Below are 20,414 nucleotides of genomic sequence, written 5' to 3' on the forward strand. Positions count from 1 at the left end.
AAAATAAAATAAAAAATTTGCCAGATATTGATTTTGAAAAGTTTTAAATCATGAATTTGACAAAAAAAGGAAAGCTATTCAGACATGGCCGGTCTAGACCCTACACCATTCCCATGTTAGTAGTCATTCATAGTAAGTAGCTCCCTGTTTGAAACCTCTAAATGTTTTGATTGAAGGAAATATCTACAAAACAAAGTAGAAGGCTTTAAGAGGTGATTTGAACTCCCTTGTAAATGTGATTAACCTAGAGGTGGGTCAAAGTAGTCTATCCTAATAATTTTACTTTTTGGCAAAATTTAACATGTGCAAAAGGTATTTTTAAGTAATATACTGGTTGACAAACACTGAAGTTTTTTTTTGGTCTTGCCATGATGTGGAGTGAAAATGAACTTGGCTTAACAAAATGAACAAATTCTGGACATATACTGACTAATCTGAAAATTCATGGCATCAATCTGACATCTCTCCTTTAAGATAGATGTACCTGAGCCCAGTACACATTTATGATTAAATCTGAATTCTTTAGGAATAGTTATGATGACAGAAGTTGCCAGTTACTTCCTGAGGGATGAGGGAAACATTTTTTTACAATAAAAACAATGCCTTGTGATCCCCATCAATTATAGGACATATATACATCCTAAAATAGTAATTATGTTAACATGTGATTTGTCAAAGCAAATTAAGGTATTAGAAGTGATTTGGAGCTTACCGGGTCTTATGTATTTGAGGAGACCTCAGCTGTAGCTGGAAAGAGAAGCCTTTGCTTCTAAAAATCTTTCCCATGATTCAGACAACTTCACTAGAATCTCAGAGTATCTGAGGCAGATGTTGATGTATTCCACATCAGTTATAAGGAATTCAGCCCCTGTAACAATATACATTCTAGACATGACCTAAGTACTTCCAAATGTATAGAGATGAAAAATCCATGTTCTCGTTTGGAGAAACCTGCCTACTCAATAACCTCGCTATTTGAGATAGACACAGAGAAGAGAAGTGGGGAAGGAGAATAAGAGACAGAAAGATACAAAGACAGACAGAATGAGAAAGGCAGAAAGAGAAAAAGAGACAGAAAAACACAAATGATAGAGAAAGGGATATATACAGTAAGAGTTACCTGAGAAGGATGGGGCTCCCTCTGTTTGACTCTTTGGTCATAAAGGACCTGGTGGGGGTGGATTTTGTTGCAGAGTGAAAAGGTAATAGGACCAGAGATAAAACCAGCAGCTACTGGTAGAATGTTTCCTATTCTGTGTTTTCCCATTAGGAGAGTAGAGAAGATACCTGTAAGGATTCTAAAAAAAGACTGAGCTAGACAGTACTCTACCTCATCCTACCCTCTTGCCAAGAATTTTTTTGCTTCTCTCTAAATAAACTTTTCAAAGCAATATGGCTAGGAATATTACTCTTAAAAATGGTGACATGGGTCACTCTTATAGTTGAAATGGAAAAGGCATTTCTATGGTTTCGTCAGTGATTGACAGAATACATAGTCAGATATTATGCTAAATTAAGGTACTGGTGACATAGATGATCTAGAAATGATTCATATTTTGGGGGCTACAACTTAAAATTATTTTTACAGCAATATACAATGATAATTAAGTATAGCTTGGATAAATGTTATGATTAGTTTGTAATCCCTGAATAAAATCAGTCTTACAAATGAAGTAGCCTAGAATTGTGCTGGCTGTCAGAAAGCAGGGATAATCCACATAGAGATAATTGAGAGTTGACTTAATGCCAATGAAATGTGGCTATTACTCCAACCCATCTATTGGTCTTGCAATCAAATATTGAAGCCAGTTAGAGTCAGTATCTATGAATAGACACAACAGAATATATTTTTACCTAAAAATTCCAATAGCCATTTAACATTAATCATTAATAGTTGCTCAGAAAAAGACCACAGGATGCCAGAACAACTGTTTATAAGATTGGGGAGCATTGAAAAAGACATGGCAACACTAAGGTGGTCAAAAGGTGATTTTGTTGTTGCTGTTATTGCTGTTGTTGTTCCATCATTGTCATTAAGCAACCATAAAGTGCTATAAAGTGTCAAGTTCTATCTTCTCTCTCCTTGTTGCATCTAAAAACCAGATGTATAGTTATTTCTAAATTTTCTGTTAAAAATCCTTTCATCAGCTGAGACATGATAAACCAGTTCAGGGCCAGGCAACATCTTTTATGGCTAAGCTGTAAACCTCTGAAAAATAGGATTTATAAATTTGGGGTTTGCTCTTGCCACTTATATTGCTTCTCTCAAAGATTACAGTTCCTAAAATATTTATATGTTGTTAAAGTTGAATTGCTATTTTCTTCTAGACTAAGAAATTAATGTTTAGTAGGATAGTATGCTTAATGGTCAGAGTAGAAAAGAAATCTAAAAAAATACAATGGGCCAGATCTTGTCAAGTGATGGAGCTGCTGAATCCCCAGAAGTGTTAAATTCACATGAAGGGGATCTAACTCTTTTAGACCACTGGGAAACCATTTAGAAAATTACTGTTCCAGTTGTGAGTTATTTTTAATTTGTCTCTTTTTATAGCCACTTTATTACTTACCCTGATGTAATTTACACTTAAGGAGTAGCTCTCTCACCAGGTAGGAAATGGCCTAATTACTTTTGAAATAACCAGATTCCATGAAAAGCACATTTCCTATGTTTGCCAAGGTTGCAGAATCAAAATAACTCATTTGGTGCCTAATTTCATAGTTAAATCTGTTAATCTGCTTCCCAGGATTTCTTTTTCTAAAGAATTAATGCAACTTTCATCCTCCTGTGCCATTAGGATCATAGTTGGGAAAGGACATTTTCCTTTGAAATGACTAATTCTATTCTTCATGAATGTTGCTATATTACATTTGCACATAGTTAAACAGCTTGCAGTGGAAGAGATTAGGAAATAGGCAAGTGCTCTGCCTCCATAACTATAAATTAATTCACAGCAAAATGATCCATTCTTTCCTCGGAATCCATTGGAATATTCTTTTTCCATCAACTAGATTCTATGCAAGATTAGATTAACTTAAAGTGCCTTCGGTGGGAGCATGGACAACAAGTCCATCTCTACCCCACCCTTTGACCCAACCTTGGTGATAAAAGTCAGATGGAGCATAGTGAATGAGGAGGTGAAGTATTAAATGAACAGTTAGAATCAGATCTCAGGTAACTAACTTACTTGCATGACCATGGTCAAAACACTTGTCTTTTTTAAGTCTTACATTCTTTACCTGTAAAAATTAAAGGAAATAGACAAGATAATTACTTAAGCTTTCTTCTAGCTTCAGATCCTATAATCTCCATATTTTCATCAATCCCAAGAAACCTTATCTCCACCAATCTTTTTTTTCCACCAATCTCAAGTAATGAAATGATAATCATTTTCTCCCAGTCTCCTTCATGGAATTGCTCTAGATCCTCATCTAGTTCAGTTTTAAATTGGAGCTCTTTTCCCAATCTCAATGCAGCAACATAGGAAGAAGTTATTACAGGTACTCTACAAGTACCATATAATGAGGAAGTCCATATAAGATAATGCTGCCCTCAAATGTCTTTGAATCTTCACTGTTCTGTAGAACTATTCTTGACTAATTTAGGTATTCCATTCATCTCTTTGGATACTTAGGACAGCTAGATGGTACAGTGGATAGTGCACCAGCCCTTGGAGTCAGGAGGAACTGAGTTCAAATGTGACCTCAAATCCTTTTTGCTTACTGGCTGTGTGACCTTGGGCAAGTCACTTAACCCTGATTTCACCATCTCTAATTATCCTGATTCATAGCTGGGCACTGGACCCAGATGGCAATGAAGGAGAAAGTAAAATTTGTGACTTAGCACAGCACCCCTTCACTCAAATCCAATTCACATCCATATCATGACATCACCTCCCTGATGTCATGGTCCGCAAGAACAAAGGACAAAAATAAATCAGTTGTATATTTGACTATGTTCTTCTATTTAGGAGGACTCTGTCCAGGGTCAAATGATCCATGCATGGAGAAGCCCTGTCCTGGGGATATGCAGTGTGTTGGTTATGAAGCCAGTAGAAGACCATTCATCTGCCAGTGTCCACCTGGAAAACTTGGCGAATGCTCAGGTACAGAATGGTGTTGAAGAATATTATAACTTTGGTTCCTGTTGCCCTTAGCCTTGATTGAATCTGTCTCCCCAAATTCTTAGAAGGCACTTCTTGACAGTAAATGAAATGACTTTCTGAACTGACCAAGTATAATGCATACTTTCAAAATATATTTGAGATTTATCTGAGCTTCTTACTTGCATTCATTTGGATAGCCACTCTAACTTGGATTTATAACCAAAAAGTTCTGTCTTAGACCCATAGGTCACTATGTGAACTTGGACAAATCACCTCATCCATCTAGACCTTAGTTCTCTCATCTGTAAAATGAGGCCCAATCACCTTTAGGACTTTTTCTGCCCTAAATCTGTGAGCTTATGATGTGGCCATTGATGTCCTCATGTCCTATATTATGAGAGGGAGCTGTCAATCAAAAAAATTTTATTTAAATATCTAACTAAATAACTAACAGCTCCCCCTTATTGGATTCTACAAGGAATTCAGAACTCAGAATTTAATAGTTCTTTTAAATGAACATAAAATGACAAAAATACTGTAGCCTTTTTGTTTCATTTTATCTACTTTAAAGGTATGACATTATAGAAAATAGAAAATAGTTGGAGCAAAGGGCAGCCTATCTTCAGTACTGTCCTTGCTATTCAGAGTGTTGCATAAATCTGCCATCATAAGGAGATATTACTTTAGATGGAAAAGCCAATCATGGTCTATGGAATAAGCTAAGCAAGCCTGGACTAGTAAGGAATGTATTTTCCATTGGAGATGGATGGTAACATATTTCATAACAGCAGAGGCATCCACCTCCATGTCCTAGGGAAAAAATCTTATTTGTATGATTTAGCTTTAAATCTTCCCTTCTTGACCTTCCTTCAGCTTTCAATTTGACTGTTGTGGCCTTCATTCATTTCCAAGCATGGTTTTTTGAATTCTAACATTGATTGTTAAAATATAATCTTGGGGAAGAAAGGGAAGTATAATCATTAGTCATTACCAAAATATCATTTTGTTATTATAAAATGCATCTGAAATTTTAGATCAGACTCAGACTCAGTCCGGTTTTTTGACATTTCTAGCTCAGTTATTGGAGACAACAATACAATCTTCTCAGTTATCAGCCCCAAGAATAAAACTATATACAAAACAGGGTGACTTCCACTCTACATAACTCATTCCCAGGAACTTACTCTCTGAAGATATTCTATTATCACTTTTCAAAAAGGGTTAGAGTTAGAAAATGAACAATTTACCTAGTATATTCAGCATGTAAATGAATAAATAGATTTATAGCTTATACAAGACTGGAACCCAAATCTCCTGCCTTTAAACTTCTCTTCATCCCATCAAGTCACACAATCCCACATATGTGAATCAGCCCTCAATTTTCCTTATGCCTATTATCCTATTCATAGATTGAAAGAAATTTTGTTCTCTTTCTCATTCAACAATCAGTATGCATTTATTAAGCACCTACTATGAGGACGGTATTATACTAAGCTTTGGAGATACCCAAAAAAGACAAAATGCAGGGACTATCTTCACAAGCCCCCAAGGAGCTCACAATCTAACAGGAGAAGCAAGCAAACAGGTTAAACAAGAAGGAATTGAAGGAAGGTACTAGAAGTAAGATTTGGAAAAGTCTTCCTCTAGAAGATGGGAATTTCTCCATCCCAGTATTAAAGTTTTGACCATTGCCAGTTAAAATATATGTAGTTATAGGCAAAAAAGAAAATCAAACTCAAAATCAGACATTTCAGGAAATTACTTTTACAAACATTTAGATGTTGTAGAAATGTTGGGTCATTTTTTAAATTATAATCATCCTTAATATAGATCAGTTTGAACTGACTTTTATTTTGCAATTTTTGGGAAATCCACTACTTGGAAGTAGGGGAACAATTTTATTTAAGAGTGGAATTTCATTTTATGGTACTAAAAAGTACTTTGGTCCCTTTAGAAAACATTCGTCAATCTTTTTGAAAGTTAGAATTTTGCTAATTTTCAATAGGAAGACTTATAGTGTCACAGTGATAATCTAGATTTTGGACTGTTAAATTTCCCATTGTATCAGGACAACAAAAGTCCCTGGGATCTTATTGCTTAATAAATTTTTTTCCACTCAAATTTAAGGAGTGTGACTTGTCATGGAGAAATTAATCTGAAGTTGGTAGGTTTTTATTTAAAAGCTTTCTCCAAAAATGGCTTCATTAGCTGTGTGTGATCTTTAATTAACTTGCTTGGCAGTTGTTGGGTAATTTTGTGTGTCCCTGCCCATTTATGACCATTAAAAGTATATGTATCTTCTCATAATTATTTTTTTAGGGCACACTTCTCTCAGCTTTGCTGGAAACAGTTACATCAAATACCGTCTTTCTGAAAATAGCAAGAAAGAGGAATTTAAGTTAGCTCTACGCCTGCGAACACTGCAAAGCAATGGGATTATAATGTACACCAGAGCAAATCCCTGCATAATTCTGAAGGTAATTAAAGTGGGTTATCTTTTCCTGCAGTCATTTCTCTTGCTTATATGTTTGCATTTTGGCTCTTGGTTTGGAGAATGCTGTAATCATTTTGTCTTTGGGTTCAGAAGACAGAAGCACAATTCAGGGCAAAAGAGAACAGCAGCCAAACTGGGAGTGGGGCCAATACCCCATTTTCCTTTTGAACATCTAGCGTCAGGCTGACTGTAAATTGTGTCATCTCCCTCTAGAGTGGGTTCAAGAGTCAGTCTCCTTGAGCTATAATCACTCAACAATTCTTAGCAACTTTTCCACAGGGATAGCATTGACTGTAATCCTCCTCAACTCCAGCCAACACCTCTCCCTACCCAATTGTGAAGCCTCCTTCAGTTCTGGGACTTCAAGCCTGAAGTATGAGGGGCTTGAGTTTTCCAATCATTGAGAATCTTGACTTCTCAACTATATCTTCTCAGTCATTAAAACCAGTCTGGGGATTTTCTAGGGATCCTTGAGATATATAAAATTGCTGAACAAGCCCCCACAAAATACCCTTCTGAACTAGTATTCAACATCCCTGGCACCATGATGGTAACTCTATAGCACTGCATATTCTAAAATAGTGCAACAAATCACAAATATCCACATTTCCCTGAAAAATGAGAGGGTTGTTCTATTTATCAAAATGAAGATTAATTTCTTTGGAGAAATTTTAAATTCAAAAATAAATATGCAAACTTACCTAATAACTCATTTATATAGAGAATTTTAGTACTAATTTAGTACAAAGACTGTTCATATATCCAATCACTACTGTAACCAATGTTAATAAAACCTCCTGCCCACCTCCCAGAAGAGTATAGGAGGAGTGAGGCATATTTTTTACCTCTAGCCAATCAGATATCTCTGTGACCCTGGGCAAGTCATTTAACCCTAGTTTCCTCAGTTTCCTTATCTATTTAATGAACTAGAGGAGGGAATAACAAACAAGTCCAGTATATATGCCAAGAAAACCCCAGAGGAATTGAACACAACTGAAAAATGATTAAATAATCAGATATAGCCAGTATGTTGGTTTGTTTTGCTTAACTGTACAACTTTTATTCTGGGTAGCTATAGGTAATACAGTAGATAAAGTTCCTAAACCAGAAGTCAGGAAGATTGATCTTCCTGAATTCAATCCAACTTCATTCACTTACTAACTGTGTGACCTTGGGAATGTTACTTAACCCTGATTGCCTCAGTTTCCTCTTCTGTAAAGTGAGCTGAAGAAGGAAATGACAAATCACTTCAGTATCTGCCAAGAAAATACCAAAGAGTCAGATGAAGAGTCAGATGGTCCTGAAACATTTCAACAACCACAACACCACAGCTTTATATTAAGGGTGGATTCTATTGGCCATAAAGGGGGGAAAGGAAAAGTCATTGAGAAGCTCCTTATCACAACTAGAAATAAAATCTCACTGTCTGCCCTTTTATGCCACCAGTCATTGTTTTTCCTGTTAGAAATTCTTCCCCCTCAGGGAATGTGGCCAACTTGGGAAAATCTACCCTGTGGGAAAGCTATTTAGGATCTTAGAATTTAGATCTGGAAAGGACTTTAGAAATCATTAAGGCACCAGGATCCCAACTCCTAAAAGCAACCATGAATGGACCCTTCTTTGCTTCCTGTTGCCCCCCCATACACTCATATCCCCTATATGTCTATATATTTATTATTCCCTGGAACTTTAGTCAGTATCTAAGTTAATCACAGCATCTCAGAACCAAAAAGGACTTCAAAAACATGTAGTACAGTCCACCCAAGAACAAGGATCTCACCCAATACATCCCCACCAAGTAGGCATGCAGCCTTAGCTTTAAGATAGCCTGGGGCAGCCCACTTCACTCTCCACTCTCAACTCTAATTATTAAAAAAATTCCTCTTAACAAATTTAAATTTGACTCTTTGTAGCTTCCAGCCATTGCACCCGCTTCTGCCATCTGAGGGCAAGCAGAGCAAGTCTGACCCTTCCTCCATGATAGCCTTTCAGGTACTTAGAGAAGTATTCATGCGCCATGAATTCCCCTCTCCTGTCATGTTTCCAACCTTTTCAGTTGACCCTCAGTGAACAGGTTCTCAATGCTCTTCTTCATCATCTTGGTTGCCATCTTTTCAGTCTCTCTAGCTTTTCAGTATCACTCAAAATGTGGTACTGTAAATCCTATGAAATAATCCAGATGCATTTTTTTTAGGTTTTTGAAAGGCAAATGGGATTAAGTGGCTTGCCCAAGGCCACACAGCTAGGTAATTATTAAGTGTCTGAGACCAGATTTGAACCCAGGTACTCCTGACTCCAAGGCCAGTGCTTTATCCACTACGCCACCTAGCCACCCCTCCAGATACATTTTCACAAGTGGAGTATAGAGAAACTATCACTTCTTTTTTTCCCTGGATATTATATCACTCATATTGAGCCCAGTACAAGAAGGAAAAATTCAATCAGTTCATTCACTAACATATCATACTAAGTGCCCTATCTAAAAAAAAAAAAAATCAGTTAATCTCTACCTTTGGTAGACTTAATTAGGACTATGATTTTTCTTAGACCAAAGGTTTCCTAATTGTTTTTGTATCATGGACCCCTTTGGAAATCTGGTAAAACCCTTAGTCTTCTCCTCAGAGTAATACTTTTAAATGCATAAAAGAAAACATGATTTTATTTTTTTTTTTAGGGAATTTAGGCAAACAGTGTTAAGTGGCTTGCCCAAGGCCACACAGCTAGGTAATTATTAAGTGTCTGAGACCAGATTTGAACCCAGGTACCCCTGATTCCAGGGTCAGTGCTTTATCCACTACACCACCTAACTGCCCCTTAAAACATGATTTTGAAATAAATAAATTATAGAAAATAAAATGTTTTGTAAAGCAAATCAATTATATTGACATAGTTTTAAAGATTTTATTCTTTTTTTTTTTAGGTTTTTTTGCAAGGCAATGAGGTTAAAGTGGCTTGCCCAAGGCCACACAGCTAGGCAATTATTAAGTGTTTGAGGCCGGATTTGAATTTAGGTACTCCTGACTCCAGAGCCGGTGCTCTTATTCACTGCGCCACCTAGCAGCCCCTAAAGATTTTATTCTTAAAGTTCATGCACCACAAGTTAAAAACTCTTAGCCTTAGAGGAAATGTAGAAAAAAAAACGCTCAAGTATTTTTTCCTTCAATTCAGGGAGTAAATATTACCATTGCTTTTTTGGAAAGACAATGTTGAGTATTTCTGCGTTTCTAGATTTTATTGCCCAAAAGATTATGATCAGCTTTTCATTCTGGGAAAAGGGAAATATATACAAAAGCAAGAGCTCTGGATTTTTCTTTATTCTGATTTGCTTTCAAGCCAAGCTTCCTTAGAAAGGTCAGATGGTTTTAGAATGGGTTTTGAGGCGAAGGTTGAAATTGAAGTTTTCAGGAATTATTGTGGAATGCTTCTATCTATTCTTTCTATAGAGTATAATGCAAAGACACCAACCAATTTGTGTAGCTTCTATTCTATTCTTTACCAATACTTTTTTTTTCTTTCTTGGTCCCTCTCTGCTTTCCTCTCTTCCATCAAGTTGAAGTAGGGGTCTGGAGCCTTTGTTTAATGCAACTCTTGTTATTAAGCAAAAGTTTAGTGTCTTGCACATAGTATGCTCTCATTAAATAACTAATGAATGAAATTTTAATGAATCAATACCTACCATGGCATTGAACTTAGGGTAATCAAAATCTCTCTCAGACAGGATCTGTTTCCTCCAAAATGGGGTTCCTCTTAACTTTGATTTTCACTTTAATCTGAAAAGCACCCCACTTGCTAAATCCTGGGAAAGAAATCAAACAACAGAATATTAATGTTTGACACATCAAAGCATCTGGTATGGACTTCATTTTCTAAAACAAGTATGTTCCTGAAATTTATGTAAATTAAATTTTTTTGTAAAAGCAGTCATATCTGAAATATAGTAGAAAACCCTTCTATTTAAAGGAAAATTTTATGAATACTTTTGTAATGCTAATTCTCACCCCCAAATTGCTTATCTTTGTATATTTGGGGCTTTTCATATGTTGCGCTGTCTTAAATCAGAGCACATCTGTACTAACCTATTAATAGCTCTGAACATCCACTTTGGGAATTTGAATCTGTTTGCTTGGCATTTTGTGCCTCTTGCAAGACTTCATTTTGTTGGGTTTTGGTGCAGTGTATACACCTTTGGGCTTTTTTGTTCAGTGGTCAATGAAGTAGAAATACATTGTTTCAATTGTGCTTTCTTCTTCCTTGTATTTTCTGAGTTAGCTTGTCATATTTGGAAAGAACTTAGAATAAGAGAGCAACTGAAAGGTGTTCTCAGAGAATTACATGGGAATAGAATGAAGTGAGGGTATTCATGAAGGCTTGGAATTAAAGCTCTGCATGTCAAGCCCCAACACAAAATAACTGTCAGACTTCTGAACCTTCAAAGAGTTGTATTGTTTTATATGGCAGTGGGGCAAGACAGGGATTTATCTCAGAATGTATCACAGGATGCAACCTTTGCTGGTCCTATGGCTCAGATTCATCACAGCTTACTCCCCAGTGCTTGGTCCTCAGGCAGCTGGACAGCCTGGCCCTTTACCAGCTTTGACCCAGGACAGGTCACTTATCCTTGTTTGCCTCTGTTTTCTCATCTGTAAAATGATCTGGAGAAGAAAATGGAAAACCATTCCATTACCATTACCAAGAAAACATCAATTGGGATCTCAAAGTCAGATACAACTGCAACGACTGAATAGCAACAAAAATATTATGCTTGTTAATGGAGACTCTTTAAAAATAACAATAACACAAAGCATAGTTCTTGCCTTCCATTCACCTGAGGGATTTAACATGTATACTTATGAGTAAAAATGGTATAATTTAAGAAGAGGGAGAGACCTAACAATTGAGGGAGTTGGGAAAGACTTCACATAAGAGGTATTATCTGAATTGAGCCTTACAGTAACCGATGGCTGCTCAAATGCAGAAGTCTGGAGGAATTGTATTCCAAGCCCAGTCAAGGAGGCAGTAGATGGAACGCTAAGTATGGGGAATGATTAATAATCAGGATGTGTAATAGAAAAATAGGCTAGCAGACAGGATGAATGTAAAAAACATAGCTATAGGTGGAATTAGGTGCAATGTTCATTGCACAGCAACCTAAGATAAAAGCAAAATTAAAAGTATAGGTAATAAAAATTCAGAGGATGGAGAGATAAATGTGAACTGGAGATAGTTGAGTAGGTGAGACTGAATTTAGGTTTGTTTGTGAATGTGCTAAATGGATGCATTTAAAATAACTTTAAACTCAGCTTTAAGACATCAGTTCTTCACAAATTATTGAACAACCCATGGTATCTATCTTAGAGACAAAGACGACTTTACTACCATCCCAGCCTGAACTAACATCTTTAGTACAGCAGCCTCAAATGAGGGTTAGACTAGCTTCTGCTTGAAAAAAAACAGAGTTAAGGAATGATTCTCCTATTGGGGGGGTCACCCGTTGCATTTGGGGATTGTTCTGATTAAAAGCTTCATCTTCTCAGTCTTTACAGTCACATCTATAAAAGTGTGTGGAAGAGAGAAGGGGTGTTAGATGGAGATGTCTCTAATCAACCCCTACTCTTATATAAATATAGTTTTCTTGGCAGCACTAAACAAAATAACAAGAAAGGTTAATTCTTTATGCCATAAGTTTAATTTTTATTAAAATTTTGCCTTTGTATACAATGTGATTTCTTTTAGCTTCAGTCTAATGAATCTGAGACTCTGGGTCATTCGAATCCAGGCTGATGCCTGGAAATCATGACTGATTTCAAGCAGCTCAGAGACACTAAATATTTTATAACATTGAATCTATAAATAATAAATTCCACTGAACAAATTGCTTATTCCCAATTTCAGTCCACCCCCACCCATAGTAGCATACCAATTACAGTAACTTTGAGATTCAGTAATACAGCATTTCATTCGTGTCTGAACGAAAGTTGTAACAGCTTGTCCACTGACTAAAGGGCTGTTTTATAATTGTAAAAAGTGAATTATTTGGGATCTGACCTGTTTAAAGATAGTGAAGTAAAATAATATTTCATTACATTTCCCCATAACTGATCAGACATATAAGGAGCAACCAATATTTTATTTTCTTTTGCATTATCACCTACATTTGAAATGCAAAAAAAGTTAACAGATTTTAGTGAGGGAGAACATGGGGACAATATTCTATTATTCTACCCTCTTATAAAGGTATATAATTTCCAATGCCCTACCCAACAGTTTTAAAATCATATGAGATAATGATATAGAAAGCACTTTACAAATGTATAAAGTACATAGTGAAGTTTATTTTCAAAAGATGGAATCATGTAAAAAATTTTAATTAAATTAAAATCTCAAAATAAAATAAAATTTTAAAGATAATCAGAAGCTGATGTGCCATGTCCATTCAATAAATGCAGAGAAACTACATGTTACTTTGTGCTCAGTGATCTGTATCATTTTGTGTATATTAATACTACTTCGGTTCTCTTGAATGCGTTGTTGGCTTCAATGTCAAACTAGGTGTAAGAGGAGTTCAGAATTAGTGAAATCTTAATTCTATCCATCTTTTTAACAGAACCCCCCATAAAATATAACAGCACAAACCACATATTCACCCTCCTCCTTCTCAGCCCTCATAGATTGGTAGCACTATATTAAAAACCATAGTATGTAACAGCAGATGGACTGTGCAAGAAGGACGAAGTCCCGAAAGGATCATTTGATCATTTTATTACTTACATTGATATACAAATATGGATGTTATCCAAGAGTCATGGCCAAGCACATATTCTGGTGTGATTTACAACATTCATTCACTTAATTTTGCTGAACCAAAAAATTATATGTATCCAACATCCATTTAATACCCGTAAAATTTTTCAGAGAGAAAAATAAACACTCCTGCTATATGTATTTGTCTCTTTTTAATTTGGATGTTTGAGAGGTATGTATGTACATATGTATTGCTTGTGTGTGCTAGAGCTTAACATTATCCTTGCATAACATATTTTTGTAAAGTAAGTTATTGTAGTTATCTCTTCCATGCAGCTAAAGAATCCTGGACTCAGAGAGTCTACATAATTTACACAAGACCACAAAGCATTCATTAGATACTAAAGCTGCATTAAGCCCATAAAGATTTTCACATATATTCTTTTATGTAGCACATACATTTGTGCTATATATACCATGTGAGCAGCAGCAAGACCATGACAAAGGAGTCAAGGAGAGGGTCCCAAAGAATTAATGGTCTGTGGAACATGTTGAAGCATAGATAAAGAAATACTCAGAGAATAAGTAGGGCGCTAATAATCCCTGACAGGTCTATCATGAATAAGACACATTTTAGAAAGACTCACTCTGTATATTACTCTGTATTCCATTGACATTTATATGTCCCTTCCTGTCAATGACCCGAAATGAATGGGGGTTTTTGGTTTCTTTTTTTTTTTTTTTTTAAGAAAAGTATGAAGAGTGCTGAAGCTTGGATCCGGAAAAAGAAATAGTCAATTATTTCAAATGAACTGACCAACTTTCCATTTGTAATTCAATCTCTGATATTCACATGGGGTACTCCTATAGAATTATCAATAAAGATTAGGATGGTAGCTTTCATAGAATCATGGAGCTGAAGACAGTGTCAGAGGTTAAAGGCCAACCTCTAATTATTATAATAATGATAATCAGATGGTAATAATCATAGCTAGCATTTCCATAGCATTTTAAGAATTGTCTAGTGCTTTACATGTTGTCTCACTTGAGAGCTTCAACAAATTTAGCCAGGCTAGTCTTACTAGCCTGCTGGAATTCATTTAAGGATCTATACTTGAAAGTCTTTCCAGCTTACATGGCTCTCAAAAACCCAGAGTTTACCTCTAGCCATGGTGAGTCCAGCCAACAAATATTTAGTTTTTGCAAGACAATGGGGTTAAGTGACTTGCCCGAGGCCACACAGCTAAGTAATTAAGTGTCTGAGGCTGGATTTGAACTCAGGTACTCCTGACTCCAGGGCTGGTGCTCTATCCACTGTGCCACCTAGCCACCCCCAATCAACAAATGTTGATTTAGCTCTGCTTATGTTCTAAGCCCTGGGAATCCATAGAAGTAGAAAGAAAGATACTGTCTGTCCTTAAAGGGCTTATAGTCTTATGAGTAATCAGAATCCCCTTTCAAGAGTATACACTTTAATTTTGAGTTTAACATTCCTCTTTGATGAAGAAAGGAAAAAACATGTAACGCATGCCAAGTCCTGAGGACACAAATAGAAAAACAAGAGGAAGAACAAAATCCACTCCATCCTGGAGTTACCCTAACATTGAGAATTTATATATGCAACACATTCTTGATGAATTCACAAGGATACACATGAACTAGACTGTCAAGCATAGAATTCATAGTTTGAGAATTTAAACAAAGGAGCTACAAAAAAATCATGAGATCCTTGCTATCTCTCCACTCTTGCATAATCTATTACCACCCCCCCAACTTTTAAATGTATAAAAATGAAAACTATGCCACCCAGAATTGGAGCAGTACTCACAACAATTAGACTCAATTTCCCTTTGTTTAAATAAGTCATTTTTAGCTTCTATAGCTAGACTCAATGCTACCCATTCTCAAGCAGCTCACATTCTAATATTTTGGGAGAACATAACACATATAAAAGATGTCAGCTGCAAGTTAGATAGAATGCTATGTGATCTTTAGTGTGTCCAAATAGACAGGTGGCAATGCATCTTTATTGATATTTTCACTGATAAAACTATATCCTTGTCTGATAACTGACAAGGCCAAGTCCTCTGGTGGTGAGGATTTCTCTTCTGAGTCTTCAATAGCCGTGGTTACTGAGCTGTTTGTAACTGCAGCATCTTCCAGAGGTCTTATCTTCACAAGAGTTACTTCCCCAGTCAATGGCTATGGGAGCCAGGATGGAAGTAGGACCAGTGAAGAGAATATCTTTTTTATGTCAGTCCCCACTGTTTAGCTCTTTGTTTCAAACATCCCTTATGAGACAGTCAATGAAATAGTCAAATTATATAAAACAGGCAGCTTATCAAATTACCCCATCAGAGTCATTACTATAGGTTGCCTTCCAAGGACTAAATACAATGTGTTGTTAAAAATATTTCACCATATTATGCTCAAAGGGCAATAAAACTGTGCAGACCCTTTGATGCAGTAATAACACTCCTGGGTCTGTATCCTGAAGAGATGATGAAAAAAGTAAAAATCACACATGTGCTAAAATGTTCATAGCAGCTCTTTTTGTGGTGGCAAAGAATTGGAAATTGAGGGGATACCCATCAATTGAGGAATAATTGAACAAATTGTGATATATGTATGTGATGGAACACCATTGTTCTTATAGGAAAGCATGAGGGATGGGATTTCCGAAAAGCCTAGAAAGACTTGCATGAATTGATGTGGATTGAAATGAGCAGAACCAGAAGAACATTAAACATACTACCAACAACATAGAGTGAGGATCAACCACAATGGACTTGTTCATTTTGGCAGTACAATAATCAAAGACAATTTTAAAAGACTTGTGATGGAAAATACCATCCTATTTAGAGAGGGAACTGTGGAGTTTAAGTGAAGACCACAGCTTCTTATCTTCAGTTTTTAAAAGTTGTCTTATGTATTATGTCATTTTTTTCTCTCTAATGTTTTATTTCTTCTGTTTCGATTTGATTCTTCTCTCACACCATGATCAATATGGATCTATAGTATAAGTTAGTGTAGTTATAAATATAGAGTGTTTTTCAGATTGCTTTCTCTGAAGGGGAGGGATAGAGAAGGGAGGGAGGCAGAAAAATGTAAACTTAAAACTTGCAAAAAATGGCTAGCAAAAACTACTGTTACATGTAGTTGGAAAAGCAAATAAATGAAATATTTAAGTTGCATTATGGGATTTTTTAAAACCAATAGCAGTAGCAGTAGTTGGAGGGAAAGTGACCATCTTTGAGGAATATGAAAATATATTTGTTAAAAGGAATTTGTGTCTATGATATATATCTATCTGAATTTTAGGAAGCCTTGAATTCTCACTTGCCTATGGAAAAAGTGCTGGTTCTGGAGTTAGAGGAACCAGATTCCAATTCTGCTGTTATCATTTGTGACCTGTGTGACCCTTGGACAAATTATTTAATTTCTCTCAACCTCAGTTTTCCAGTTTGAAAAACAACAAAATTGGACTAGACAGATTCTGATGTTTCTTCCAACTCTAATTCTATGGTCCATAGGTCATGTCATTGCCACCTTTATAATTCAAACCTGCTTTCATTAACTACCTACATTCCTTGACATCATCTCTGAGCCTCAGTTTCTTCATCTATAAATAACAATGCTAATAATAGCTAACATTTATATAGCACTTTCTATATGCTGCTAAGTTATTTGCAGTCATCTCAATTGATCCTCACAATAAACCTGGAAGGTAGGTGCTATTATTGTGCCCATTTTACAGTGGAGAAAACTGAGGCAGACAGGTTAAACAATTTGTCCAAGGTCAGATGGCTTGTAACTTGTGGGAAGTAGAATTTGAATTCAGGTCTTCCTGACTCTGAGTCTAGTGTTCTATCCACTTTGCTACCTAGCTGAAAAGAGTAAATTAGATCTTCCTGAGGTCTCTTCTAGGTCTGTGAGCCTAAAATCTTTAGAATTTCATATTTTTCTCCTAGAGATATTCATTCCCTGATTACCAGAAGAATTCATAGAACTCAATCCATGACTAACACTTTTAGAATCTGAGATTTATTGCTAAGAGGAGGAATAGTGTTACTGTAAGCAGGAAAGACAAGGAGTAGAAAGGGACACTCATTCGGTAATATGTTAAGATTACTCTTACCATCAATTTATTGATCTGGAAGCATTACTACCATGATTGCCAGGCAGCTTCTGGAAACCCAAAGTCTTTGGGTTCTGGGGAGAGTGTGGATGCAGGCCTGAGAGGAAAAGGTCATGCAGATGATTAGATCCTCGAGTGGCAGGCTTAGATGCACTGTGTTGTCAAAGTTGGGCATTTCCAGGGCACCATGGTGCCCTGATAGGGGAGGGAAAACAACATTCAAAGGGCCAAGGACTCCCATAGCATCCATTAGAGACCATGACCAGAAGTCTTGATCCCTATCAAATCAGACTATGGGATATGACAGCAGTGAGAAGAATATCTTTGCACAATGTTCCCCTCACTATAAGAAACATAATGTACAAGCCATGCCCTCATATATATGAGGACATGGTCCTCTTTGATTAGAAGCACAACTATTACGACCACTATTACTTTCACTGCTAAGAGTACTACTACTACTACTACTACTACTACTACTACTACTACTACTACTACTAGTACTACTACTATCACTACTATTACTACTACTATCATTATTACTACATCTACTAATATTACTATTACTATCACTACTACCAGTACTACTATCATTACTACTACTACTACTACTACAACTGCATCTATTACTATCACTACAACTACTACTGTCACTACTACTACCACTACTATAACCACTCTCATCACCACTACTACTATTACTACTACATCCACTAATATCACTATTACTATCACTACAATTACTACTATCACTACTACTACTACAACTATTACTATTACTACTACTACTACTACTATTGAAACACATTAAATAGACCTTCAATCATTGATCTTGCTCCCCTGAGCCTAGCCCCCCCCTTTTACAGATGAGGAAAATGAGGTTCTGCAAAGCTTGCTCCAAGTCACACAGATAGAAAGCATGAGCATTGATCTTGTCATCCTTCCTCTGTACTGGTTTGAATCCTGGATTATTAGAGGAAATAAACACTCATATCCAAAGGAAGCATTACTTTGAGTTTCAAGAATGAACTATCCTAAGAACTGTAAATACCATTAAATTTAATTGCATTTCTATAACTGGGGCTGTAACTAATTATTAACTGGAGAGAGGAAGGAAGAGGACAGTGAAAGAGCAAGCTTTCATTGGCATGGCAAAAAGAAGGAGTTTTTGAAAGAGGGGAAAAAACCACTAGTTACATTGATTTTGTTTTTATTTTATATTATTATTATTATTATTATTATTATTATTGATGTTTGAAGCACTTTTCCACAGTCTTCTTGTGAGGAGCATGAGCTCAATGGGAAAATGCAAATGCACAAGTATACTTTGAGGTGACCACTAATATATTGCCCCTTTTTTATTTCCTTCCACCAGATTGTAGACAGCAAACTGTGGTTCCAGTTGGACTGTGGTACGGGTCCTGGAATCTTGGGCATCTCTGGTCGAGCCGTGAATGATGGGAATTGGCACTCAGTTTTCTTAGAGCTCAACCAGAATTTCACAAGCTTGTCGCTGGACGACAGCTACGTGGAACGCCGCAAGGCCCCCCTCTACTTCCAGACTCCAGGAACAGAGAGTGCCATCTATTTTGGTGCCCTGGTGCAGGTGGACAACATCCGGAGCCTGATGGACAAGAGGGTCACTCAGGTCCTAAGTGGCTTCCAGGGCTGTCTGGATTCTGTGGTCCTGAATAACAACGAGTTGCCCCTGCAGAACAAACGCAGCAGCTTTGCGGAGGTGGTGGGCCTCACCGAGCTCAAGCTTGGATGTGTCCTGTACCCAGACGCCTGTGAACGGAATCCCTGCCAGAATGGAGGGAGCTGTGCCAGCCTGCCATCTGGCGGTAAGCATCTCTGCCTGCAGCCCAGCTCCCTACCCACTTTGCCCATTCAGTCAGTGGCAGCTGAGTCACGAACCCTTTTCATGTTGGGACCCCAATAGAAATGTGCCTCTTTAGATGCTGCCTGTCATCTGGAGCTTACTGGCTTCTTCAGAGAGTGTGTTAATAACCAAGGCTAGTGTTCAACAAAGAGAGGAATTAATAAAACCCAGATTCCCAAGGTGTTCTTGAATCCAGTTTATATGGGAATTGAGGGCTTTACAATTGGGGAGGACTCAGCTCAGCCCCTCTAAAATCTATTTGTAGTAATGAAGGTAAGAAGCAAATGTAGAAAAGGCTAAGGTTGCACCATCTTCCTCGGTACTCTCTTAGCCCATGTATATAGTTACTGACTTTATAGCATCATAGATTTAGAACTCAAAGAACATTTAGAGACCATCTCTTATAAAGAAGAAAATTAAAGCCTGCAATCACCCAAAAGCAGAACCAGATTTGAACTGACCATCCCATTTTTGTATTTTAGTGCTGCAGTCCACATCAACACTAAAGGAATTACTTTATTAATGAATGCCATAGAGAGTAATCATACCCACATGTGGAAGCAAATAAATTACGAAGCAGGTTGAAAGCATTGTCATAGTGAAAAGAGGTGGATTTGGCATTAGAGGACCTGAATTCAAGTCCTAGCTCTGCTACTTAGCACTTGAGTGATCCAGAATAAATGATCCTTATCTTCTTTGGCCATTTCTATGCTAAATAAAAGGGTTGGCTAGCTGGCTTCTAAGGTCCCTTCCAGTTCTACTACTTTGTGTGATATAAAATATTAATGAAAGTTGAACAGACGAGGGTAGAACCAGAAGTGAATAGAGCTACCTTGGATATCAAAAATAAGAGAGAAAATAGGCTTAGTACTGATGTTACTTTTGTCAGGTGAAATGTGTGGATTGAGATAAGAGTAATGATAAATGAGTAATGCAGCAGAAAGCCAGGCCTGGGGAAAAGAACATTTTACATGAAATTTGAGGACAAATATGCTTCTCTGTCTCTTTTTTCTGTTTCTCTGTCTCTTTTTTTCTGTTTCTCTTTCTCTCTGTCTC

The 20,414-nt window shown here is 36.8% G+C and overlaps 1 protein-coding gene across 1 annotated transcript in view; it reads left to right on the top strand.

Moving 5' to 3' along the window:
• The window catches only part of LOC141506737 (protocadherin Fat 3-like), a 199,601-nt gene that overhangs the window by 154,204 nt on the left and 24,983 nt on the right, over positions 1–20,414 (top strand). Inside the window, exons 25-27 of the mRNA XM_074213776.1 lie at positions 3,969–4,103; positions 6,423–6,580; positions 18,852–19,320. Of these exons, the coding sequence (XP_074069877.1) occupies positions 3,969–4,103; positions 6,423–6,580; positions 18,852–19,320 (762 nt within the window). The remainder of the gene's footprint in view (positions 1–3,968; positions 4,104–6,422; positions 6,581–18,851; positions 19,321–20,414) is intronic.

This window comes from Macrotis lagotis, chromosome 1 (genome assembly GCF_037893015.1).
Source record: "Macrotis lagotis isolate mMagLag1 chromosome 1, bilby.v1.9.chrom.fasta, whole genome shotgun sequence".
Taxonomy (NCBI): Eukaryota; Metazoa; Chordata; class Mammalia; order Peramelemorphia; family Peramelidae; genus Macrotis; species Macrotis lagotis.